At 34.8% G+C, this 27,334-nt stretch overlaps 4 protein-coding genes across 4 annotated transcripts; 2 read left to right on the forward strand and 2 right to left on the reverse strand.

The window, feature by feature from the left end:
* Positions 1 to 859: 859 nt before the first annotated feature.
* On the forward strand, positions 860 to 4,806 carry LOC142528859 (magnesium transporter MRS2-3). Its single transcript, XM_075634099.1, is given in 7 exon segments — positions 860 to 1,369; positions 1,755 to 1,991; positions 2,075 to 2,203; positions 2,850 to 3,001; positions 3,440 to 3,683; positions 4,296 to 4,388; positions 4,390 to 4,806. Coding segments are annotated over 7 exon segments (1,500 nt in total). The 5' UTR covers positions 860 to 919; the 3' UTR covers positions 4,585 to 4,806.
* Positions 4,807 to 5,852: 1,046 nt separating this feature from the next.
* LOC142530032 (small ribosomal subunit protein eS17-like) lies at positions 5,853 to 6,543 on the reverse strand. The gene has a single exon (XM_075635783.1). It carries the CDS (start codon positions 6,448 to 6,450, stop codon positions 6,022 to 6,024), a length of 429 nt encoding a protein of 142 aa, XP_075491898.1. The 5' UTR covers positions 6,451 to 6,543; the 3' UTR covers positions 5,853 to 6,021.
* Positions 6,544 to 9,420: 2,877 nt separating this feature from the next.
* On the forward strand, positions 9,421 to 9,876 carry LOC142528510 (uncharacterized). The gene has a single exon (XM_075633560.1). The coding sequence runs from the start codon at positions 9,421 to 9,423 to the stop codon at positions 9,874 to 9,876; it is 456 nt and encodes a 151-aa protein (XP_075489675.1).
* A 10,617-nt stretch (positions 9,877 to 20,493) lies between these two features.
* Positions 20,494 to 27,299, reverse strand: LOC142530023 (uncharacterized protein At5g03900, chloroplastic-like). Its single transcript, XM_075635776.1, has 13 exons — positions 26,719 to 27,299; positions 26,486 to 26,593; positions 26,311 to 26,411; positions 26,111 to 26,191; positions 25,063 to 25,135; positions 24,909 to 24,974; positions 23,571 to 23,657; positions 23,275 to 23,340; positions 22,099 to 22,241; positions 21,934 to 22,020; positions 21,791 to 21,854; positions 20,927 to 21,070; positions 20,494 to 20,839 (listed from the first exon to the last, which is right to left on the reverse strand). Exons 1-13 carry the CDS (start codon positions 27,136 to 27,138, stop codon positions 20,696 to 20,698), a joined length of 1,584 nt encoding a protein of 527 aa, XP_075491891.1. The 5' UTR covers positions 27,139 to 27,299; the 3' UTR covers positions 20,494 to 20,695.
* Positions 27,300 to 27,334: the final 35 nt, after the last annotated feature.

The raw sequence follows: 27,334 nt of genomic DNA on the forward strand, positions 1-27,334 counted from the left end.
ATATAATCGATGAAATTTTTGTCTTTATTCTTATAATATTTTGTCCGTACTTTATAAGCGGCTCCAACAGAGTTGAAATCTTAGATCCACCCTTGATTATAGGCAATAATATAATATTTTGGTAATGTATAGATATCAACTCCAACATATATATGAAGATGAAGATAAAGACGAAAAATATGAAATCATATCCAATATCCATAGTCATCCTTGATCATTTGCTTCCAATAATAGAGTAATGAATTATATGGAATAATAAGTTCCCAAAAAATTTGATACTACATGCTAAGTTAAAATTATTGTAATATTTAGGAAAACATTTTTTAAAAATTTGCATTTTATTATTGAGAGCAATGATATTTCTTATAATATAAACACAATCTTTCTGTATACGATTGATTATCTCATGTTGTATTTTATGACTAATTTTTTGTATCTATATATAATATGGAAAAAAAAAAATTTATATAAAAATATTTTTTAGGGATAGATGGAGTTGAAGATTGGTGTTAAGAATTTTGAGTAAGTCTCTTGTGATATAGTTTCAGCGAATTTAGACGGGTCAACTATACCGATATTCACAATAAAAAATAATAATTTTAGCATAAAAAATAATATTTTTTAATGGATGATCCAAATAAGATATGTCTCACAAAATATGACCTGCGAGACCGTCTCAAACAAGTTTTTGCCAAGAAATTTTATGCAATTCAATTATAAAAACTTTTTAGATCGTGGGTTTGTAACTCGATTCCTGTGTTACAAATTTGATTTGTAAAAAAGATAAAATTGAAAAGTAAATTAAAAAGGGCTAAAAATAGATTGCAACACATAAATCATACGCGACCATTAAAATCTAGCACAAATACCGTGTTTTAATCATAATCCATCAAAGAAAGTCAAACCTCGGAGAATAAACATGAGGGGCACTCCACCGCCGCCAAAACCGCCAGTTCCGTCGCAAGCGGAGGAAGACGGCTCGGGCGAACCCCTCCTCAGATCAGCCCCCGGAGGAGGAGGTGGAGGTGTGGGACTCGGAGTAGGGATTCGGAAGAAGGCTGTTGGGGTGAGGGCGTGGCTTTTGCTGGAATCTAACGGCCAGGCCCAGGTGGTGGAGGCCGGGAAACATGCTATCATGAAGCGGACCGGTCTCCCCGCGCGTGATCTCCGGATACTTGATCCCCTGTTGTCGTACCCGTCCACGGTTCTGGGTCGTGAGCGAGCTATCGTCATTAATTTGGAGCATATAAAGGCAATCATTACGGCGCAAGAAGTTCTATTGCTCAATTCTAAAGACCCCTCTGTTAGTCCTTTTGTCGATGAGCTTCAGAGGAGATTATTGCGTCATCACCAGGCTATCAAGTCTCAGGTCCCCTTTCTCCCTCATATCTAATTCATCATGTATGTAGGCATTTAAAGTTTCATGTTTGGCATTTTGAAGAATTTATGATGCTACAATTTGTTTTGATTGAACGTAAATAAACATATTATCTGTTGGGATTGAAATAATTGAATCATAATGAATGGAACTGACCCTCTGATAGGTTGATACTGTCTTTGACTAAATTCTTAGATTTGCTCCCGCAGTCTTTTGCTTGTGGTTTCCTGTCTCCTGTTATGGGCTTGGTTCATTTAACTTTGAATGATTAGCATGTGTTGTGAAATGGGACTTGCTCCATTTAAATTTCTGATTTGATACAAAGAATTATGGAAGATTTATATTTGTATGATGATATGGTGTGGTGGTAATTAAGGAATCTGGGGATGGTGAGAATGCGGACTGGACAAGTTTGTATGATTTGGAAGGGCCTCAATCCAGGCCTATAAGTCCTCAGAATAATTCTAAGAACTTCCCAATCAAGGATGAATCGGGGAAAGCCGATGGGAGAGAACCATCTTTGGAAAACCGAGACGGGCCAAAGCTTTTGCCCTTTGAGTTTGTTGCTTTGGAGGCATGCTTAGAAGCGGCATGCGGTAGCTTGGATAATGAGGTTTGAAACTTCAATTCAAATGCTTTAATTCTAAATATTGATTCTTTTTTCTCGGTTGTTCTTATAATTTTTCTTTTTTGTAGGCAAGGACATTGGAACAAGAAGCACATCCAGCCTTGGATAAATTAACTTCAAAAATCAGTACTCTCAATTTGGAACGTGTACGGCAAATTAAGAGCCGCTTGGTTGCTATTACTGGACGTGTTCAAAAGGTTTAGCGTTTTGATGTTCTCCCATCTTAAAATTTTCTTTACTATTAGCTTTCATCGATCCTTTTGGTTAAAAGAAATGTTTTGCTGAATTTATTTATGCTTACGTCTTGGTAGTCAATACTTTTTACTTGATGAAACATGATTCACGATCCTTGCTTGTTGACCTTTTTTTGTGTATGCTTTAAACTACGATCATCCAAAATTTAAGGCTGAGAGCATCGTAAATGAAACAGCAGTAGCTGATGTGACTTTTCACTTTTTGTATAATTGAAAACTTAGTCCCTTCTCTAATCACAGAGTGACACTATTACTTAGATGCTTGTAATTTTTTCTCATGAATTAAATCATCTTTTTTCTCCATTCATCATCTATTGTAGCTGTTGTGCAACGCTGAATATTTAGTCTAAATTGGTTTCAAGCACTTGTTTGATATATTCATACTTTAACTTCTCTGAGTGTCATGCCTATATATTTCTTGCGTGCTTTAAACCAATTTTATATATTACAAACTCAAATTGGAGAACTTTTCTTTTGAGAAATTATTTGTTTGCTGAATCTTGCTGATTTATTGATATGCTGCGTAATAGTGGTGAACGAAAGCATGTTTCATTTTTCTTTGAACTAGAGATTGTAATATGTACACCAGGTAAGGGATGAGCTAGAGCATTTGCTAGATGATGATGATGATATGGCAGAGATGTATTTAACAGAAAAATTGCAGCTTGAAAATACATCCGTCTCTTCCATAAACGAGCAAGATGTCATTGATGAAGAAGTTAACTCAGATGTGGATGATAGGCAAGTGAAGCTGGTATTGTTTTGATATGAATTCATTTGGATGGAGACTATTTCTTAAGAAAAACTATTTTTTTTTAAAAAGAACAAATAATTTATTAAAAGGTGGGGTTCGGTTGGGTTTATAATTTTAAAGAGACAAAATCAAGAAGTTAGAAAAGGTGGATTTTTTTAGCTTTTCCTTTAGCTTCGCCTGAAAATATTTGAAAACTTTATTTTTCGTTAACATATCCAAACATAGAACTTTCTAGTATTTTCTTTGATTCACCAATTTAAAAAGTTCCCACATGATAAATACCTTTTGAGGTTAAATTCTACTGTAAGACCGTGTCCAAACTCTCCATAATACACATGAGATGTTTCAAATTACCAAATATGGAATTTGCTGTTTAGTTTGTTACTTGAAAGGTACACTTACAGCTCTGCTCTCGCGTTCTTCAGGAATCCAGCTGAAATCTTAGTCGAGGGGAATGAAAATTCCATTGTTTCTGATGGCGATCTTCAGCAGATAGACAACCGCCATGCTCAGTTTTATGGTGGCACTAATGCTCTTAGCAGAGGCAGCCATGGCACCCACACAAGTACACATAGTGCTATAACCAAGAACCTTGATGTAGAGGAGCTCGAGATGCTGTTAGAGGCGTACTTTGTTCAGATTGATGGTACACTGAACAAGTTATCCACGGTATGTTACTCATCTTTTTATCATAATATATATTGATTTTACCTTTATTACCAAAAAGACTTTGTTCGATCCCTCATTTCCTTTCCTTTACGACTATTATTGTGTTGTTGCTTCATGGATCGGAGTTTGGGTTCTGAGTTGTTACCTGGGTGATATTCTGTCAGTGTATTAATGACAATTATGTTGCCATTTTTTGTGTGAATCACTTGATTGGAGGAATATAATCGTTTTGGAACTTAATGACTGAAATATTGATAGAAATTTGCTCAAGGGTTGGCATAGTGGTCCAGTTGGCATCTATGATGGAAAACTCAAGCGGTTGTTTCCTTCTTGCTTGGTCGAAATTTTTCCTTTCCAAAAATTTTGCGACCTTTTGCCTTAGAAAATTGGTTACTCTATATTGGGTTGTAAATTGTAATAATTGCCTGGACTGTATATGACATAATAATGGAAATGTGGCATTTAGATCGTTATACCATCTAAAAGATTTGTGTTATCTTGTACTACCAACTATTGTTTTTATACATTGTCAAATGATTGGTCATATGTTTTCATATAAAGAGATTGTCTCCTAACATTACCGTATACTCACGTCTCAATGTTTTTCCAAAGCTGAGGGAGTATGTCGATGACACAGAAGATTACATCAATATTATGTTGGATGACAAGCAAAATCATCTGCTTCAAATGGGGGTGATGCTGACCTACAGCAACGCTTGTGGTGAGTGCTTTTGTTGTCGTGGCCGGGATTTTTGGCATGAACATCAACATCGAACTGTTCAACGATGAAATAAATGGAATGAATCGATTTCTTTGGACCGTTGGAGGGAGTTCTATTGGCACTCTTTTCTTGTATGTGATTGCCATTGCCTGGTGTAAACACAGACGATTGCTAGAATAGTACAAGTCCTTGGAACGAGTTTCATCTGTTTGTATCATCTAGCTTGTGACCACAGAAACTGTGATTTCTGTTTTTTTTTTTTGTTAATGTTATTTTTAGGGAATATTTTAAAATATTTTGAATGCTTCAAATGTAATGAAGTATATATAGAGTAAAATGGGAGGATGTTTTATCTTTATTTTTAATTACATCTATTAAATCCAACTACACATTTCTTTTTAACTTCTTGCTTGATGTGTACAAGGCACACACGACATATGAACGGATTGGGTCCATTGGGTTGATCTACTTTGCCACCCCAATTTAACTGAATTAGATTGAGGTTTTTTCAACTCATCGAAAGACGGGCCCATGTGAGCCAGCGGGTTGAGAGGATTTTTTTGAATCATAAAGTTATGTAGTTTTTGTGCTAATAACTCTAGCTAACATATAAAAGAGTGAAATCAAGAATTAAGACATATATATTTTGGATTTGCTGGCCCGCAGTTAGATAACACTAAGACATATATACAAGTATATATATTAGAAAATTAATAAATAAATCAACAATTAACAGGACACCAAACCGGTTTAAACCGATCTGGAAACAATCGGATCCGGTCCGGCATCATGCCTAAAAACAGATCCCCTCTCCTCCCCCACGACGAAATAGGAAAAACTGGTCGACATGCCTAACCAGAACTTGTCTCCTAAACCAAAATTATGGGTACACCAAATCAACTTCCATCAAAGACCACTGCACACCTCTTTGTTGATACACAACCCTACGGGAATCTCAAAATTGAACATGATCCCCAATATCGGTTTTCTGGGTCAAACTAGTGGCATTTGTTACACTTCACAATTTCTTTTCGAACGAGAACCACATTACAATTCTGTCGAGTAGTACGGGTCGATTCCAATCAATTTTTATACATGTCTGAAAGAAAAGCCGCTTGTTGATTTAGGATCTTAGCAATAATAGAGATGAAGTAAGATATACTCCCCCCCAGTTGAATTAGACATAAACCCAGCAGTCAAATGACCCATACTCTACCCGTAGAATCAGTTTAAAAATTGATAACTTTGCTGTAAATTATTGACTATCACTTCAAATATTTAATCAACATTCATTCAAAGTTAAGATTCAAGATCAAGAGTAACAACAAAAATCCAACTACTCACCACCAATACCAGAAGAGTGGCAAACAACATCAGCTTACGAACATTAGATTTGCACTAAGAACTTGTAATAATAGTCAAAAGATTAATTTTAGTAACAGACGATGTGCGAATGCTCAAACAAGATAAAAACATAATCAATTCAACCGATGTCTCAAAATTTTCTTCAACATGCATAAAAATATATTAAAAGGCATCATCTTCAACAAAACTAAGAAGAATGCAAAATCAAATATCATCCATCGCGACATATTAAACCAAAATAATGCTCATCTGTTAGTATCGTCGGCCACCGCCACGGCCATAATTCATCGGCGGAGCAGTATTAATAGGCCCTTGATCTTCCCTGAGCACGACACCTGGCATCTCCTTCATGCCCATAGACTCCAACAGGTCAACAGTCTCCTGGTCCACCTCGATGCGGTCGACCTTAATAGCAGACTCATCGGGAACGAAATCCATGCGGCGCTCGCGTTCCTCTTCCTGCAGCTTGAGCGATATCCCGCGGACGGATCCCTTCTGGATCCTCTTCATCAAATGGGTAGAGAAACCGGCGATCTTGTTGCGCAGACGTTTGGAAGGGATTATAGCAACCTCTTCGAGAATCTTCTTGTTGGTGTGGAAGTCCAGAGTCATCTTGGAATAGTAACGCTCGATCACTTGTCGGGAAGATTTCTTGACAGTTTTCGTTCGGACGCGGCCCATGCTGTTGCTTGTGTTCGCGGCGGCGACGGAGTATCGAAGCGGTGGTAGACTAATGCAGGCTTCTAGGTTTTGTGGAAATGTGCAATTGGAAAGTGAAATACACGCAAGTCTTAAATAATTATTAAATTTTGGGCCCAAATTAAACCTGCCCACAGTTTGGGCTCACCAATCTTTGGGCCCCGTGGGTTAGCGTTTAGGGCTTCAATCAAAATTTCCAACCTCTCATTTCTTCAAATTTTATCTCTTTTTTTAAACGACAATCGCCTAATCATTATATTACAAGGCCTGTGTAACTGGGCCTGAAGCCTGAAAACGGGGCATTATTGATGAAAATGGAGGATTAAACCGGACTTGATAAAAACTGTTCCGAATCCATTTCAAATAACCCATCGGATTTAACATTGACGTTAGGTTCAGTTCAAATCCGTAACCGAAAGACTGATTCCAAATTGACCCGGTCCGATAAGCATCTTTAATTTTAGGGTCATTGTATACTTTATTATATGCCGATAATCTTCTCAAATTACAAAAAATACTCCATTTTTATTTAATATAAAAACATTATTTATGCCAAAAAATCATAAAAACTTATTTTAATAAATTTATAACTCATATTTATCATAGCCCAATAATATCCTTTTTATATCTGCGAGCCATTCTAAAAAAATTAAATAATCATCATCATATTATATATAAAAATTATACTAAGATACGATATAATAAGCATGTGAATTGTCTAAATATTTCATAATTTAAGAATAAAATGTAATAGATCGAGGAAGATTAGTTTCTCTTAATATAAAATATTGAGTTAATTCTATTATGTATTTATAAAAAAAATATTGAGTTAAGCGTGTACGAGTGGGACTATTACTTATATGGGTAACATCTTGAGAAGTTCTCATACTTCAAGCTCCCGAAGTTTCGCCGTTTGATATGACTGGCTAGGTGAGTCGTAAAAGAGTGACATCAGATCTTAACATATAATATTGTCTCTGCTTGAGAACATAGTTGACCGTAGGAAAATAGTAAGACTAATCTATAAGGGATATGAGACAACATCAACATATAGATATGCACCTCTCCGAACTCATGGACCTAACATCTAGACTCATTAGCATCCAAGTCCGTGCAATTTGCACTATCACGAGTATACAAAAATAAATTTGCATCTTGGCTAACAACTATATTTTTTGGACAAGAAACACTTGATCATAACAATTGATTATCAGAGCGATGTCATTAGTTCAAATTACTCAAGAAGCATATTTATATACTTATTAGGCGGAGAATCTTACGTTAAGCGTGTATGAATGAGCATAGGAATGAGATGAGTGACCTTATGAGAATTTCTCGTACGTCAAACTGCTAAAGTTGCACAGCTTGATATGTTTGGCTAGGTGGACTGTAACATAATGGCGTCAGACCTCAACGGGTAATATTATCTTTGGGACAGAGCTGACGGTAGGGAAAAGATAAAACTGATATATAAAAGATATGAGACAACACCGACAAATAGACATATACATCACCAGATTCATTAGCCTAACAATTCGACACATTAACACCTAAATATGTCCACTATGCGCTGTCATGAATACAAAGAAATAAAATTGCATCTTGCCTACATCTATAACTTTTGGCTTTACTATAAACATTTGATCTAACATAAATTTATAGAGATTTTATCCATTATAATATTTAGTCCAAAAATTGACCATGATGTCCTTCACCGACTCTCTTCGTTGTTGAATATTCTATTTTATTTTAAAGAAAAAAGAATATTGAATTTTTCTAAACATCCATATAAGAACATTAACATAACACCCATCATGAGGGAAATAAAAGGTTGCATTGGAAATCTTGGGAAGCCCTGTGCCAACCAAAATGCAAGGGTGGTTTGGGTTTCCGCCACCTGGAAATCTTCAACAAGGCATTGTTAGCTAAGCAGATTTGGCGTATCATAAAGAATCCAGGATCGCTGGTAGCTCGAATCCTCAAAGCACGGTACTTTAGACACCAAGATATCATGAAGGTCAGTCTGGGTAATAATCCATCTTACCTTTGGCGGTCCTTGTTGTGGAGCAAACCTCTACTGGAGAATGGGATTTGTTGGCATGTGGAGATGGAGCTAAGATTGCCGTGAAGGGGGAAAGATGGATTCCGAACTATAGAGGAGGCGTTATTCCAGTTGGGACACAAGACAACCAAATGGTGGTTAAGGACCTTATTGAAAATGGGAGATGGAAGGAATCACTGGTACGACAACTCTTCTCACATCACCTGGTGGAAGAGATCCTAGCCATTCCCATCTCTTCGACCCACCGTGAGGACTACCGATTCTGGCTCTTTGATCCGAAAGGAAATTACACAGTTCGAGATGGGTACAAGGTAGCTACGGGATTCTATGACTCTCCAACCTCTAGTTCGAGCTCCCGCTTGAAGAGTTGGTGGCAATACCTTTGGGCTCTTTCAATCCCTCTGAAAGTCCGGATATTTTGTTGGAGAGTATCACATGATATAATACCTACATGACAAAATTTATTGTCTCATCATGTCCCAGTCTCTGGTGTGTGCCCGTTGTGTCAGTCAGTTTGTGATTCGACAAGCCATGCATTATTTGTGTGCCCCACTGTCAAAACCTGCTGGAAAGGGTCATGCTTCTGGCTGTTAGTGAAACAGGTTAGGCATTTACCTACGATTGATATTTTCCTATGGATGAAAGAGAAGCTTAGTAAACCAGAATTTGAGATGTTTGCGATGCGAACTTGGGCAACCTGGTCTGAACGATTAAGCTTGACCCACAAGAAAAAGGACGCTCAGATGGCATTAATGCAGATTGGAGTGAGATTCTATTACAAGACTTCCAACATGCTAGACTAGCTCTATCTTCTACTAGGGAACCTAACAAGTGTAATTCACCTAAGGTCTGGGTTGCTCCACCAGAAGACAAACTCAAATTGGATGTAGATGCAGCTTATAACGAGGAATTCCAATAACTATGCAATTGGAGGGGTGGTCAGAAACCACGAGGGACAACCAGTCCTAGCATTTGGAAGGAAAATTGATAAACCCCAGTCTATTACGTGTGCTAAACTTCTCGCTATTGAAGGTGGTTTACAGATCGCTCAATTGCACGATTTACCGATTCATCAAGTTACATCAGACTCTCTTCTAGCAGTGCAAGCAATCACAAGGCCAGAAGATAATCTCAGTTATGTAGGGTCCTTAGCTACAGATATCAGAACTTTCTTGGACTCTCAAAGTAACATTACCCTTAGTCATATTAGGCGATCGGCAAATGTAGTTGCCCATTCGATTGCTGCTTTTTCTATTTCATCCTCGTCTCACTTCGTGTGGGAGAATGAGGATTTCCCTCTTTGGTTAATTCATCTTGTAACGAAAGACATCTTAACTTTTCAATAAATTACAAGATTTGACCGTAAAAAAAAAAAAAAACATAACACCCATCACCTCATTGAGAGTGTGAGGTCTACGTGTCAAATATACTTTCATATTAACAGATTCATTTTTCACGTTGGTTTTAACATTAACCCTCATTTGTTTTAGTTTTACTGTCCATCATCAACTTTTATTCTTTTTTTTTAATATTAAATAAATATATTTTTAACTTATTCACACCTTTTAAATGATTATCAATTAAGATAAATACTAATATAAATTTTTTTATTTAAAATTATTTATTTTATTTTACGAATGTAGTTTATTTAAATTAAAATTCTATTATAAATTTGAAAATGAATGAATACATAAGAAAAATCACACTTTCATACAACCTAATAAAACAACATATAAATGACTCCAGAGAACAAAATATAAATTATTTAATTTATTTTTTAAATGACTCCAAAAAATAACATATAAATTATTTAATATATTTTTAAAAATAATATTCAGATTCTTATTTAGATGTTGGAGCGGTGGGAGTCGGCCACAAGCTGTCAGCCACTCCCACTTGCCTTGCCATAACATTGAGTCCATGTGCCCCACACGCCACCGAATGAGAATTGTTTTAAAAAAACCTCACGTGTTCAAATGTTTGGCTGAATTTTTCACTCTTGCTTACGTGGACTTTATTAACACCAACAATGCAAAATGGTCCAATCAGTATTAATGCTCTGCACATGGTCCAATGAATCATAATGTAATATTATTTTATACTTATTTATTTTTACATAATTCTATATCTTCATTCGTATCTGTACGATTTGGATTAAGACATCTGAAATAATTGGTTTTAATTCATGAATGTCATTCGATATCTTTTACTAAATTTGATAATTTACTAATCTATTTCTTGAACTATTTTCTACTATCGTAAAATAAACTCCACGTTTTTTTTCCTAATTTAAATATATATATATATATATATATATATATATATATATATATATATATTATCTAATATAGCCTACGGTTTCCTTTATTAAACCCCGACTCCAAACCCAAGTCATATGATTCTTTTCTAAAATAAATAAAATTGGCTTTGGTTCAAGTGAAGATATGATAAATGATGTGGGTGATACTGAAAATATTTATGAGTCCGATCTGGTGACTTTGGTCTTCAAACCTTCAATGTTTTAAATGGTACTAGTGGATTGATGTCAATCTACACATACAAGTAATAGTTAGGGGGTGTATTTTTTTTACCAAAGACTTGAAAAAATCACTTTTTCTCCCTTTGTCCTCTGGTAAAGGCACTTACCAGTATATCTGAAGTAGTCGAGAGAACATCAATGACCATCTTGTTGAACTTCTTAATGAACTTTCGTAGACTCTACTGTTCTTGTTTGATATTGAACAAATTCAGGCTATTAGTGAATGCTTCTTACTACTTGTTTGGTGGAGAAAGGCTCTGCCGAAGTCTCGAAAAGATATGATGTTCCCGACCTCAGTGTGTTTAACCATTGGTTGGCCATCCTGACCAAAATGGTTCACAAGATCCTACACTCGATCGGATTGGAGTACCGGTGTAGTAATGCAGCATTTTCAAACTGAGCTATGTGTTCTTACGGATCTCCTATGCAGAGTCGTATTTCTCCGATATTAAGATTTTTAAAATTTTGATGCAATTCAGCATCAAATATCTTGACGGAGAAAGGAATCCTTTGTGCTAGAGGGGACGGGGGTGCGTTTCTTTCCTATATAAGAAGTTCCATATCCTCTCTTGATCTTCATATCTCCTGCGTCTCGGCTTCATGATAATAATAATGATGCAACTATACAACAGTTCAAAACCACGTGTTGATAGCTCTACTCACATAATACATATCACAATATTATGTAAATTGTGTTTAAAATCTACAAGTCGGTTAATCAAGTTTAAGATCCTAAGGTCGTTAATAGCTCCATACGACAGTTCAAAACCAAATTTTGATAGCTCTATTCACATAATACATATCGAAATATAGAAAACACCGTGTTTAAACTGTGTTTAAGATCCTAAGGTCGGTTAATCAGGTTTTGTAACAAAAAATTCTATAACTTTCACTTGAACAAACAATCATATATTTAAAGAATAATTACATGACACAGATCAAAACATTGGTCGTGATAATAATCAATAGGTGTTATTATAAACTGGAAAATTACATATCTCTTCACATGATTCCCACATATATTTGATATAATTCATTTGATTTATATTTAAATGAGGATCAAAATATAATTATAAGAAATAGTGAGGGACTACACTGTAATTTTGATATATAAATTAAAAAATAAATTGAAAAATAAAAGAATAAAAAAATGACCTCAGTAAAAATTGAACCTATAACCTAAACGCCAAATAACAATGATTCTATCCACTGAACTACGTATAACTTACATTAAAATTTTAACATTTTATTAATATATATAAGTAATAAAACAGACCATGACACCAAAGTTAGTTACTCTAAGTGCTCCAAACTTAACAAAGTAGTATAGATGAGTATGTATTTATTACTTAAATATCAATAATTTGATACTAAAAATATTAATATATCATAACAATAATAATTTTTTGCAAATTTAGAACATTAAGGGATAAACTATATTTTTTTAAAATTAACTATCACATAAAACAAGATCGTAATATTTTATGTATTTAACAAGAATCTATTAACCTTTCAAAAAAAAAAAAAACAAGAATCTATTAATATAACACACAAATGATTAGAGATTATCTTTACAGCTAGTGCCATTGAACAATATATTTAAATATATATATATATATATATATATATATATATATATATATATATATATAATGTTTATTAATTGAATAAACTTGTGAATATTACCGACTTTTCTAATTTTGACTATACCACAATAATTTCTTTTACGAAAAGCAGCCTCACTTATTTTTCAACAAAATCTTGAAATATATATAAATAAAAGAGAAGTTTTACCATTCACAATGAAATACTTTTGATCATATCCACGCTTTTATAATATGAATAGTAGGCCGAATAGCAGGGGAATTGAAGAAGAGAAAACACGTGAAACATGTTATCTGATAGTTCTGCAAAACAACAAACTGGTCAATCAGATTTCCATTGGACAAATTCACATGAAAGAAAATGAGTTGGAACTAATCCAACAAGGATGAGTATAGGGAGAAAACTCCCAAAATTGCAACATATAATTCTTAGTTAGGTTTTCTTTGCAATTTTGATAATATATTTGAACATAAATTATAAAAAAAAAATATAAAGAGAGGAACATATGTAATCGAAAATGTAATTTTCTATTATACTATCCCAAAAATAACTATTTTAAATTATTTGTGGTTTTAGTCTTGTGTGATCAAAATTGAATTTTAGTCGTGTAGTTTTTCATTTTTAGCAATTTTAGTCTTTTGTTCAATAAAAAATGTTAATGTGTCACTATGTAAAACTAAATCAGTTTTGCATTGGTGTCAAGTCAACATCACGTCACATTAGGAAAAATGACTAAATTTTTTTCAAAAAGTTAAGACTAAACATTTAATAATACAATGATCAAAACGAGACGAATTAAACAACAACGTAAGTCATTCAAAACAGTAACGACATAAAATCGTTGGTCAAACAAAATTATTTATCTAATTAATTTTACCACTCAAAACTAATTATTATCATTATCATTATCTTCATCTGTTCCGATATATTTTCACATGATGGGCCAATGGAGTACTATGACTAGCACTTCTATTAAGAATAGTGAATTATTTCAAATAATGAAAGAACAACAATATTTTCTTCTTTAAAAATAGTATTAGTGTTGAAAAATATATTTAAAATGTGAGTATTGAATATTTGAATGTTGAATATTTGAATGTTGAAAATAAGAGTTGTAAATATTGAAAATTAGTGTGTGATGATGTAGGTAATGATGTATTTTATTTTTGGATTATTTGTAAAGATTTCCTATAAATAGATCTCTCATTTGTGAAGAAAATCACAATTGAGTAGAGAGAAAAATATTATAAAGTGTGTAGTTTGGTAAATTTTGAGAGTTTGAGATTTTTACTTTTTACCATAAATTTTTACTTTTTCACAACACGTTATCAGCACGAAGCTCTAAAAGTCCTACATACTTTTCCAAGCTCCAAACAGAAGAAAAAGGTAACAAAAACAATTATATTTATTTTACTGTTATTTGTGTATTTATTTAATATACAATATAATGTTATTATTAGAAATAATAAAAATAAATTTTTCATAAACTTGTTATAAATCCTGGGAGGATGTTAAGACGACATCCCACACTCCCGGTAAGGGATACGACAAGTATAAAAGCCTATAAGGTTTTTAAACAAAATAAATTATGACACTCATTATAATATTATGATATGATATACATAATTATTTAAACATGTCTAATATTATATATATCATATTATTATCATAAAATTATACAAATACATACCTTTATTTTTTTTGTACCCCAACGGTCATAAATGGTAAACAACGGCTATTTTTTTGCCCTATAAATATGATCTCACAAACACATTCCATCACTCCAACTTTCTCTTCTTCTCTAAAAATTATTCATCATCAAATTTTTCGAAGAAAAAAGAAGATGGCTTTCTCAAGGTTATTTTTAATTATTTTGGTTATCATACTCACGAGTCTTTTATTTATCGGAGAATATCCTCCTCGTGTGTTTTCTTTATTTTTACAAATACTTGTACTTGTTGTTTATCCGTTACTTTGTATTGCAATAATTATTAACTAATAAAATGCATCGTAATTTTTTAGTACCACCATGTCAAATTTAACAAAGCTCGAATTTGTTGCGCTCGACATCACGGGAAAGAATTATATGCCATGGACTCTAGATGTAGAAATGCATCTTGAGTCATTGGGTCTAAGCGAGACCATTAAAGAAAATGGCATATGCACGTCACAAGAAAAGGCAAGAGCCATGATATTTTTGCGTCGACATCTCGACGATGGATTGAAATGTGAATATCTGACTGAAAAAAATCCCATGGCTTTGTGGAAGGGATTAAAAGAAAGATTCGAACATATAAGAGAAGTTATACTTCCGACCGCCCGGGATGAATGGAATACATTGAGATTCCAAGACTTTAAAAAAGTTAGTGATTACAATTCGGCGATGTATAGAATAATCTCGCAATTAAAATTTTGTGGACATGAGGTCACAGAATCTGATATGCTTGAAAAAACATTTTCCACGTTTCATGCATCAAATATTACTCTACAGCAACAATATAGAGTACGTGGATTCGCGAGATATTCTGAACTCATCGCCTGTCTTCTTGTGGCGGAAAAAAACAACGAGCTATTAATGAGAAATCATCAGTCCCGACCCACTGGATCAACAGCATTTCCAGAAGTAAATGCTGTAAGTAAAAATGAATTTAAACCTGGAAACCGAAATCAAATTCAAAGACAAGGTTTTGGTCGAGGTCGAGGTCGAGGTCGTGGACGTGGACGTGGACGTGGAATTGGCCGTGGTCGTGGTCAAGGCCGTGGTTTTGAAAATAATCGAGATAGTTATTTTTATAACTCATCTCAAAAGAACGTCACAAACCATCCACAGAAAAGGCATCATGAGAATACAAGTGTTAATGAGAAGCACTCAAAAAGATATGAAAGTTCTTGTTACAGATGTGGTACTCCAGGACATTGGTCCAAAGTTTGTCGAGCCCCTGAGCACCTTTGTAAACTTTATAAAGAATCATTAAAGGGGAAAGAAAAGGAGACCAACTTCACTAAACGCAGTGACCGTTTGAGTGATTCAACTCATTTTGATGCTGGTGATTTTATGAATGATTTCTCTGGAAATGATCAATATGTTGGTGGGATAGAAATGAACAATATTGATGCTGCAGATTTTCTCAACGATTTCTCTGAAAATGAACAATATAATGGTAGAATATAAATGTACAATAATCTATTTTTCATGTATTCATAGAATAATGTTTTATTGTATAATTATGATTTGTGTTATATTTAAATATATATTGCAAGTAATTTATTTCATTGCATATTTTTTTGAAGTTCAAATATGGAAAATGCTATGAGCAAAGCTGAAGTTTGCATACCCGATAGTGGTACAACGCACACTATCCTCCGAGATAAAAGATATTTCTTGGAACTAAAACCAACAAAAACAACGGTGAATACAATATCAGGTCCTGTAGACTTGATTAAAGGATGTGGTAAAGCACAATTTTTGTTACCTAATGGTACAAAATTTTTGATCAATGATGCTTTATATTCACCACAATCGAAAAGAAATTTGTTGAGTTTTAATGATATATATTCCCATGGGTATGATACTCAAACAATGAATGAAGGGAATGAGAAATATATGTGTCTTATCACATATAAATCAGGAAAGAAATATGTGATTGAAAAACTACCAATGCTCCCTACTGGATTGCATTATACACATATAAGTCCCATTGAATCAAACATGGTAGTTGATAATTCTTCGATATTAACCAATTGGCATGATCGATTGGGACATCCTGGTTCAACAATGATGCGAAGAATTATAGAAAATACACATGGTCATCCACTGAAAGACCAGAAGATCTTTCAGAATAATAAGTTTCAATGTAAAGCATGTTCTCTTGGAAAACTTATTATAAGACCATCACCAGTCAAAACCCAAACTGAATCACCAATGTTTCTTGAACGTATTCAGGGTGATATTTGTGGACCAATCCATCCACCATGTGGACCATTCAGATACTTTATGGTATTGATTGATGCCTCCAGCAGATGGTCACATGTATGTTTATTATCAACTCGAAATGTTGCATTTGCAAGATTACTTGCTCAAATAATAAAATTGAGGAATCAATTTCCCGATTATACAATCAAGAAAATTAGACTTGATAATGCTGGTGAATTTACTTCCCAAACTTTCAATGATTATTGTATGTCTATGGGAATCATTGTTGAGCATCCTGTTGCTCATGTACATACACAGAATGGATTGGCTGAATCATTGATTAAACGTCTGCAAATGATTGCTAGACCAATGATAATGAAAACAAAGCTCCCTATTTCTATATGGGGACATGCAATTTTACACGCTGCTTCATTAATTCGCATCAGACCAAGTGCATCTCATAAATACTCCCCATTGCAGCTTGCATTTGGTAAAGAACCAGACATTTCTCATCTGAGAATTTTTGGATGTATGGTGTATGTGCCTATTGCACCACCGCAACGAAAGAAAATGGGACCTCAAAGAAAGGTTGGAATTTATATCGGTTATGATAGTCCATCAATCATTCGATATATTGAACCTCAGACAGGCGACGTGTTCACAGCACGTTTTGCTGATTGTCATTTTAATGAGGAAATCTTCCCAATGTTAGGGGGAGAACAGAAACATACCGAAAAAGAAATTACATGGTATGTATCATCATTGTTACATCTGGATCCAAGAACAAAACAATGTGAAAAAGATGTACAACAAATTGTACACTTGCAAAGAATAGCAAATCAAATACCAGATGCATTTGTAGACACAAAAGGGGTAACTAAATCATATATACATGCTGCAAATGCCCCTGCTCGAATTGAAATTCCAAAGAAACAAATGGAAGATACTCATGATGTCATTAAACGCCTGAAGCGTGGAAGGCCAGTCGGTTCCAAGGATAAAAATCCTCGAAAAATAAAATTCATAGAGAAACACGATGATCACAAAATAAAGAATGACGTTTCTGAAGAAACACATGATGATCACAAAATAGAGAATGGTGTTCCTGAAGAAACACATGATGATGAAAATGTTCTGTCAGAACCACAAACTGACGAGAATCATGAAATCTCTATCAATTATATTAATACTGGAAAAATATGGAACCGAAAAGATATAGATGAAATTGATGATATATTTTCTTATAATGTGGCAATCGACATCATAAATGATAACGAAGATCATGAACCAAAATCTTTTGGTGAATGTAAAAATCGGCAGGATTGGATAAAATGGAAAGATGCCATCCAGGTTGAATTAAATTCGCTAAATAAACGTAATGTTTTTGGACCTATAGTCCTTACACCTGAAGGTGTAAAACCTGTTGGATACAAATGGGTTTTTATTCGAAAGCGAAATGAGAAAAATGAAATAGTAAGATATAAAGCTCGACTTGTTGCACAAGGTTTTTCTCAAAGGCCTGGAATTGATTATGAAGAAACGTATTCTCCTGTGATGGATGCAATTACGTTTCGGTATTTGATTAGCTTGGCGGTATCTGAAAATTTAGAAATGCGTCTTATGGATGTTGTTACAGCTTACTTATATGGATCACTTGATAGTAATATATATATGAAAATCCCTGAAGGATTTAAGATGCCTGAAGCACAAAGTTCAAAACCCAGGGAATGTTATTCTGTGAAATTACAAAGATCATTATATGGGTTAAAGCAATCAGGTCGAATGTGGTATAATCGACTAAGTGATCACTTGATGAAAAAGGGATATGTAAATAATTCAATATGCCCTTGTGTTTTCATTAAGAAAACAACATCCGGATGCGTAATTATTGCTGTATATGTTGATGATTTAAACATCATTGGAACGAATAAAGAAATTCAAGAAGTTGTGTCATACTTGAAGGAAGAATTCGAAATAAAGGATCTTGGAAAAACCAAGTATTGTCTGGGTTTACAAATTGAACAAAAAGAATGTGGAATGTTTGTTCACCAGACAAATTATACAGAAAAGATTTCTAAACGTTTTAATATGGATAAAGCAAATCCTTTAAGTACTCCAATGGTTGTTAGATCATTAAACATAGAAAAGGATCCATTCCGTCCATGTGAAGATGATGAAGATATTCTTGGTCCAGAAGTACCATATCTAAGTGCCATCGGTGCCCTTATGTACCTTACAAATTGTACAAGGCCTGATATATCTTTTGCCGTGAATCTGTTGGCAAGATTTAGCACATATCCAACAAAGAGACACTGGAACGGAATTAAACATATATTCCGTTATCTACGAGTAACGACAGACTTGGGACTTTTGTATTCAAAAGATGCTAATCCAAGTATAATTGGTTATGCTGATGCTGGATACTTATCTGATCCACACAAGGCACGTTCCCAAACTGGATATGTATTTACTCGTGGAGGCACTGCAATATCTTGGCGTTCTCAGAAACAAACGCTCGTAACAACTTCATCAAATCATGCCGAGATTATTGCACTACATGAAGCAAGTCGTGAATGTGTGTGGTTAAAATCAATGACCCAACATATCCAAATTTCATGCGGATTATCATCTGATGAGAACCCTGTGATACTATATGAAGATAATGCTGCATGTGTTGCTCAAATGAAAGAAGGATACATAAAAAGCGACAGAACTAAACATATTCCTCCTAAGTTCTTCGCATTCACTAAGGAGCTAGAGAAGAATAAATATATTGATGTTCGTCACATTCAATCAAGTGAAAACTCATCAGATCTCTTCACAAAGGCACTTCCTACGTCAATATTCAGAAAGCACATATATAATATTGGGATGCGCAATCTACGAAATTTGTGAAGAATTGTTCGTGTCAACATGAGGGGGAGTTTACGTGACTGCACTCTTTTTCCCTTACTATGGTTTTTATCCCAATGGGTTTTTCCTAGTAAGGTTTTTAACGAGGCAGTATAAAAACACGTAATGAAGACAATCATTATGATCATCATCACAAGGGGGAGTGTTGAAAAATATATTTAAAATGTGAGTATTGAATATTTGAATGTTGAATATTTGAATGTTGAAAATAAGAGTTGTAAATATTGAAAATTAGTGTGTGATGATGTAGGTAATTATGTATTTTATTTTTGGATTATTTGTAAAGATTTCCTATAAATAGATCTCTCATTTGTGAAGAAAATCACAATTGAGTAGAGAGAAAAATATTATAAAGTGTGTAGTTTGGTAAATTTTGAGAGTTTGAGATTTTTACTTTTTACCATAAATTTTTACTTTTTCACAATAATTAGAAATTAAAAAGTGGCGATCTAGAAATTTACAAAAGTAAGTTGGAAGCAATATTTGACAAATAGGCAGAAAAAGGGAGACAAACCCTAATGTTGTGAAGGGGGTATAGTTAGAGTTAACTGAATGACTAAATATAAAGTAGCAAGGAAATAGTAAGAGAAAAATATCATTGTCATCAGTCAAACTAATTCTTTAATTAAAGAATCATTTATTCGTCAATGATTTGAGATTGATCAATGTATCTGTTTTTTGAGAAAAACTTCTATTACATTGTCTCACGAATCAATTGTATGAGATAAATCTCTAACACGATCCGACCTATCAAAAAATTTGTTTTTTTTTTCACTTATTCATTTATGCATTGCGTAAATCTTTAGTTGGTTGACAACAATTATATAATAATCTCAAGAGTACTTACGATTTTTAATTTTTTTCAAAAATTGACCTATGCCACCTTACAAATATTTTACCAGATTGGAAAACATTTGCAAAAACAACAACAATAATAATAAGCAATAAGTGCTGAGAACAAGCAATAATTTTGAGCTCAAACATCTTAGACGATTGCTGCTTATTCAAATTTTGTATATAAAAAAGTAATCAATCTATATAGTTTATACACTCCTATTTTGTTCCTAGGATTTTTTGCATTTTTAAATAATGAAACATATTACAAAAAATGCAAGTAGGGAGCAAGTCCAACTATGCCGGAGAACACACATCGTTGGGGACAAAGATGTGAATCAGAAGACATTGATGGTTTTGCTTACTCAGACCTTTCAATCTCTTTGAACCTTCTGTCCCAATCACTGGTCTCGTAATCTTGATCGAAAAGGTCCCTCTCAGTGCTGTAAACAATTCGATCCTGTCCTATGAACGTCTTCTGAGCCATGTCCCGAGCACTCAGAAGCTGAAAATTGAAATGGATTGGTATACTTGAACGATCAAAATAGGACATCGAAATGTCTACAAGTTGTGGCAAGTATTAGGCGTTTACCTTTCGCCTCAAGGAAAGATCAGGTGATTCGAGTGCCTTAGCACGCTGTTCCCTGGCTTGATTCCTCTCGACAATTTTGGAGTTTGTATTTTGAACCAAAAACCACCGTATCAATGGAATTGCAAAGAAAGACCCAGCATATATCTGTGAGTCGAACAAGAACATGAAAATGATACAACTTAACGTAAAACTTATTCAGATGTAGAATGGGAAAGTATCAAAGAACATGACATGGACTTAAAATAGCTGGAATGATTTTCAAGACCAAAAGCGATGCTGAGAAAACAAAGAGAATAGGTGGTGACACTGTTTGTTTATACAAAATAAGGAGCAACTGCATAACAAATTAACAAAATCTACTTCACTGCTTCTACCTAATCCAACCAGATAGCAAACTAGTATTTATCAAATCCTTCTTACCACAGAAAATTTTCAAGCTGAAGTTGTACAGGCAAGACCCGTATCCCAAGCAATTTGCAAATACCTCAAATCTTATGTGTCGCAGAGCAGGACTCATTGCTTACTAAGACAGCATGAATAGAAAGATAAGGATGTCTGGACTTTTTCGTTAATTCATCATTACAGGCAAATTCGTGCAAACGTCTCAAAAGAGATCCATGACCAATCGAAGGTTGCAGAAGCATGTTCTCCTAAAACGAATGATTTGAACACATATAATTGAATTATGTGAACCTATTGATTGCACCATGTATTAAGAGGAGAACACCGAAAAATTGCAGGTATCATTATACACAAAATGCGGTATCAAAAGTATTAAACTTGAATATCACAGTTTGCATTTAATATGGTTCAGAATTTAGATAGAGCAATCCAACTGGTAGGTGGATATGAGCTGTTTCATACCTGAAGTAAGGGAAATATTTCGGAAACAAATGATATGAAACCCCTTGGCTCAACTGTCATATTCCTTCATGTTCCAAATCAGTGAAAAGGTCAGAGTAGATGAAGATCAACCAAATTAAAAAGCAATGCAAGATGAATCGTACTTCAACATGGAACCAAGAATTATAACCCCAAATAGATTAAGTCCACCAAGACCAATCACCATGGCCCTCTCTGAAGCAGTAGTTTTGCTGCATAAATATTTCTGATGTTAGATCACGGAACTTCATGTTACTAACCAGATAAAAATGAAGGCTTAAAATGGATACCTAAATTGCCACATCTTTTCGTTAAAAAACTTTTCAACTCCACCAACCCAGTCAGCCCACTTCTTGCTGACAGATCCCTTCCGCCCGCTCCTCTGGGGGGCTGCAGTGCGTTGTAGGGATGGAAAACAGTATAAAATGTTCCCCTGCATTCAACACACAGTTAAGAAAACCAGACAAAGCATCAAGTTTGCACAAGATGGCAAGTCACTATTTGGAAACAGGTTTTAACCAGACACAACCATAGGATTATACACCAAGCATGAATATGCTTGCAGCTCCAACTGACTCTGCATGTCATACTCGACACTCGAATTTAATATATGCAGTTTAACAAGCACGGAAAAACCAGCAGCACAGCACTGGGCATGCATAAAACTTGATTGGGAGAATGGTTTTGACTTACCACAACTCGGGAATCTTACAAAAACTTGCATTTATGTGCATCATATAATCCTTAAATAGCCACAACTGAAGGATTACACCACAAACTTGCATTTGTAAGCAGCTCCAAGTGAGACTACATATCATATCTGTCCCTCGATTTTAACATATGCAGTTGATCAAGCAAGGGCAAATCATTAAGTGTGGCACTGGACATGGAATGAAACTTGATTTCTAAGATGGGTTTGACTTACCACATCTCAAAAGGTATACAAAACTTGCATTTATGGGCATCTTATAATCGTTAAAAGTTAAACCTCTTTATATCTTAAAATTAACTTTTGTGTAACAGCCATCCAACCCAGTCAAGAAAAGCAAATAATCTAACATAGTTCAACCACAAATTGATGAGGAACTAGTGACAAATTGAGAATGCCCATGTTGGTTAAGAAATCTTTCACATGCCACAAGGAGTAGCACCAGAGAATTACCATCATATTCCTTTAATGGATATAGAATATTTGTTCGGTTATTGAAACTATCCTCTACAGCTCTACCTTTACTATCCTGTGCAGACTTAAAGAACCACTCAGATTTCAAAACACCAACATTGGTTTGACATTTTGACCATGTTTTTTACAGTTCAATGGAGTATACATAATGTGGAAAAAGACGATGCTAGATGTACAAAACAACACGTTCAAAACTTCTACCAGTATACTGGAAATTTGATAATGTTTACATCCACAGAAAGGGAACATAATTAAGACTCACAACAAGTCAAAGAGGACAAACCTCTTCATCTACTTCTGGCTGACCGTCAAATCGTAGCAGCACAGGTAATATGTACGAATCATCATCCTGGGTGATTTCAACAATGACAATAGAGTAAATCATGCCAGAAGTTTCACCAGAATACAAAGTAGTTTCACCAGAATACAAAGTCAAAATATCCTTGACATTTTTAGTACGTCTTTTGAAACCACTGAAAATAAAATTAGACATCTAGAAAGTTCATGATGTTTTGAACATGCAATAGCCAACTGACTACTGAGAACAGCTTTTGGCGATGAGCATCAGATTGAAGATACCTTATTATCAGTAGTGTCCAGATCGAGATATGGAGCTAATTCATCAGCAGTAACAACACCACCATTTGAAGCTATATATTGTCCAATCTGTAGATTACCACGGAAAAAGAAGTTCCAAATGTCCAAATTTCAGTCAATAAAAGTTCGTAAATGATCTTCAGAGTGAAAATTATTAGAGACCATGTTCTATTCCTGTTAAATAGCCTCTTAAGCATAAAAAATGAGATTTGATTCTGAACCACAACAACTCAAATTAAGGTGGTCTTACAGGCCAGAATCTCATTCTCCAATCATTCTTACTGAAAACCGAAGCATATTTTAATGCATCATTTAACGGATAGGTGGTGGAGCATTAAGAATGCGTATCTAAATGAATATTATGTGTAACTACATATCTTAGCCTCGTAGATCACCAAACTCTCATACTATTATATCTGCTCTACTTCTGCCACATACTGACAAGATGTTAGATTTTAAATCTTTATGAAATGTATTCATCTGTAAATCTCCTTTTCTTTTTAGTCATGTGCATTTCAGATGGACTCCTTTTCACTTGCCTCTTAAGTTTGGATAGGAAACTTCTCCATGGTTAAAAATGACTCTTTTTGAGGTTGGAAGCTTATCATTAATGCCTGTGAGTGGTCCAGTGTTGAACTCCATATGTGAGATTCATGCATATACATCAAGGTGAGAAACATCAATGAGAGTCCTACTTGGAATCAGGATGATGGTCATCAGGGTGAGACAACCAAGATGTTTGATAAGGTGTCCACTCTTCAATAAATATGGGACCTAATTGTGTTTTGGTCATTCTTTGGGATACAACATCAGGTCCTTTCCAGGATTATTTAAATACAATAATGCATAAGTCCTGCTCCTTATTGTGATTAATTCTTTGATTTCTTAATCGTATTCCACATAGGGTCCGCTAGTCCTCAATAACAGTGAAGTCTACTGTGACGAAAAACCTTTTTCCATCAAAACTATATGTTAGGGAATCAGTTTAATAGAAAATCTATGTTGTTTATGGTTTGTTAAACATTAGAAGGTTCACCTGCTATGCTATTATTCTGTATGTTAATCTGCCTTCAAGTAGCTTCACAATCAGTTAAAACCACAGTGGGTAAAAAATTCAAAATAAGTAGCATAAGAATCAGATCTCATGCAGTAAAGATACAAACAAAATAGAGAGAACTATATCAGTAGGTTATGAACAAAGATTCTGAAAATACTCAGAGAGATTGGGAAGAAAATAAGGATGGAGGTCATCATGTAATTAACATTTAGCAACGAAAACATTAAAGTAACGGACCACTGAAACCAGTGCTCAAGTATTACCAACTTCCACCTCTCTTCTTCAATACCTTGATTGGGATCTCCATCCCCAAATACAAAGGAGAAGACCTGAACAATTAGAAATATCAGGTATTCATCTTTTAATCAGTAAAAAACTGCCAAAAGCTTATAGACCTCAGCTGGAACTTTTGCTCACCGATTCAATAAAATTCATCCCACCGTCACCATCTCTTACCCGTCGCCTCCTGTAATAATACGGATCCCAATACCTGGATAATTGATTGATGGGTGAGATGAACAGAAAATTCAGTCCGAGGCTTACATAGAAAATGAAATCATATGTAGCGGGATGCCTTGCTTCAATCAAATTAGATCACGCCAACTTCCTCAGCACTCTACTTATAATTCTGGACTCAAAAACTATTGAGGTTTTATTTTATCATGTTTCTTATTGCTGGTATCGCGATAGGAATCACGTTAACAAGCATCAGGTTTCCTTTGTGGTTAATAATCAGTGTTCTAAATGGCCCAGGCAGCAGGCTACCGACCGCACCACATTTTCCTTGGGCGGTCTTATAGGCGGTTGAAGATCCGGGGAGGGAGGTAGTCAAAAGTTAACAAAATTTTAAAAACTCAAATTATTAATACATTATACACTTTCTCTTAAAAACAAAATAGTCAACCCAATCACCCACAAGTGCCACAAACCCCGCCTCGAACCGCTCACACCGCCGCCGTTTAGAACTTCCAATCTTTATTAATTATCTCGTTAGTTGCATTTATATATTTATTTGCACTTTGTATAAATTGTATTATATTGTATGAAGTTTATTTATGCTTAAACATAATTTATTTTATACATATATTGCATGATTATAAATAATAATGCATAACAAATCTTTAAAAAAAAAAATCAACCACCTAGGCATTGCCTAAGCTGCCAAGGCAGAAGACGGTCACTGATCGCCCCGCCACCACCATTTACAACATTGTTATTATGTCAATGTAATAAAAATAATTGATTCTTATCATTTGATAATAGACAAACCGGATAATTAGATTCATAAAATATTTCAAAAGTATTATTTTTTCTTTGATGGACAGCAGTGCAACAACTTTCAGGCAAATAACAATGTCAACAAGCAGAAAAACCAAATCATGAAGCTCGGCTACTTAGAAGTTTATATACTCCTCTTTTTTAATTGTTACTATTAGTTCCACATATAACATGAGTTGGAGATTACCAGAACAAATCAGTCGGACTCAAGTAAAAAGCGAAACCCGAGTCATAGGATCTTCCTCTTCTTCCACGATTGTCCTCCTCTCTGTTGAAGTCAAAGACCAAGAAATGGAAAAGAACAAAAAATCAAATATCAAGGAACAAACATTCATCATCTCTATGAAAATTCTTTCCAATCCAGGCAAGCGAAGATGAAAACCCTACCGACTGCTCGAGACTATTGCTATTATCGTGGTATACACAAGAACAATGGACGCAATCAATGCTGTCCCAAAGGAGACCCTCACCAAATACTCTGCCGCCATCTGACACAAAAAACCTCATTCCAATCAAATGAACAGAACTTACAAAAGACTTCTATTACAGAATGATTCCATACCTTTCCCTTCTCCAGTAAAGGTTCGAACTTGATCCTAAATGACTTAGCCACAAGGTTGGATCGATAATCCTTTGGAAATACATACAAAACATCACCTTCATCCGACACCTGTTAAAGAAAGATCGCCAAGAACATATGCAGGATAATTTCCACAATGTGAACACCCAGTTTGATATTATGAAACAGATGAGCTTCAAAACGATAGTACAAACACATAAAGCCCAAAAAATGACCTCCAAGAACCCATTTGTATCCGCAGCGAGAGCCTGAAGAGCCTTTTGAGCTTCACTCAACTTAAGTCCCGCCTTGCTTGCCACATCACCAATCGTAACTCTCCTCCCGCTCGAGTCAATGGCAGCCATAGCCCGCTCTCTAACATCCTTAGGCAATTTATCACTCTCAACTCTGCCACCGGGCCTACTATCAGACGTAGTCACGACATCAGCATCAGTACTCCCACTTCCGCCGCCGCTACTAGCGGTAATTAAAGAAACAAAGGCCTTTCCACACCGGAGCCTTCTGCCTCTAGGAATAACCGGCGATTTCAGCGGCGCAAAATAGTGAAACTGGGAGTGTTTAAGCGGTTTAGAGGTAAGGGCGAAGAAGTGGGACTTTGGAGAAACAATAAAGTAGGAGATGGACGTGGATGCCATATATTGGTTTGTTTTCGCAGATTTTGAGAGCTTGGTATACGCTTGAATTAGGGTTTTAGCCCATTGAATTCAGGGTAACTATAGTCTAACAGCCCCCCGTCTCTGAATTGGCAACTATTTTGCTTGGTGAGGAAGACGCCATCTCTGAAATGAAATGAGAGGAGAAATGGAAACGGGAGGATGAATTTACTTTATT

This window comes from Primulina tabacum, chromosome 16 (genome assembly GCF_025594145.1).
Source record: "Primulina tabacum isolate GXHZ01 chromosome 16, ASM2559414v2, whole genome shotgun sequence".
NCBI lineage: Eukaryota > Viridiplantae > Streptophyta > Magnoliopsida > Lamiales > Gesneriaceae > Primulina > Primulina tabacum.

Bases quoted from the DNA above. Each gene is read 5' to 3' on its own strand.
- LOC142528510 (XM_075633560.1), top strand. From the start codon at position 9,421: ATGCAGCTTATAACGAGGAATTCCAATAACTATGCAATTGGAGGGGTG.
- LOC142530023 (XM_075635776.1), bottom strand. From the start codon at position 27,138: ATGGCATCCACGTCCATCTCCTACTTTATTGTTTCTCCAAAGTCCCAC. The intron at 26,192-26,310 runs GTAGGGTTTTCA...TGACTTCAACAG, and splicing joins GCAATAGTCTCGAGCAGTCG to AGAGGAGGACAATCGTGGAA. The intron at 22,021-22,098 runs GTATCCATTTTA...ATATTTATGCAG, and splicing joins GAAAAGATGTGGCAATTTAG to CAAAACTACTGCTTCAGAGA.
- LOC142530032 (XM_075635783.1), bottom strand. From the start codon at position 6,450: ATGGGCCGCGTCCGAACGAAAACTGTCAAGAAATCTTCCCGACAAGTG.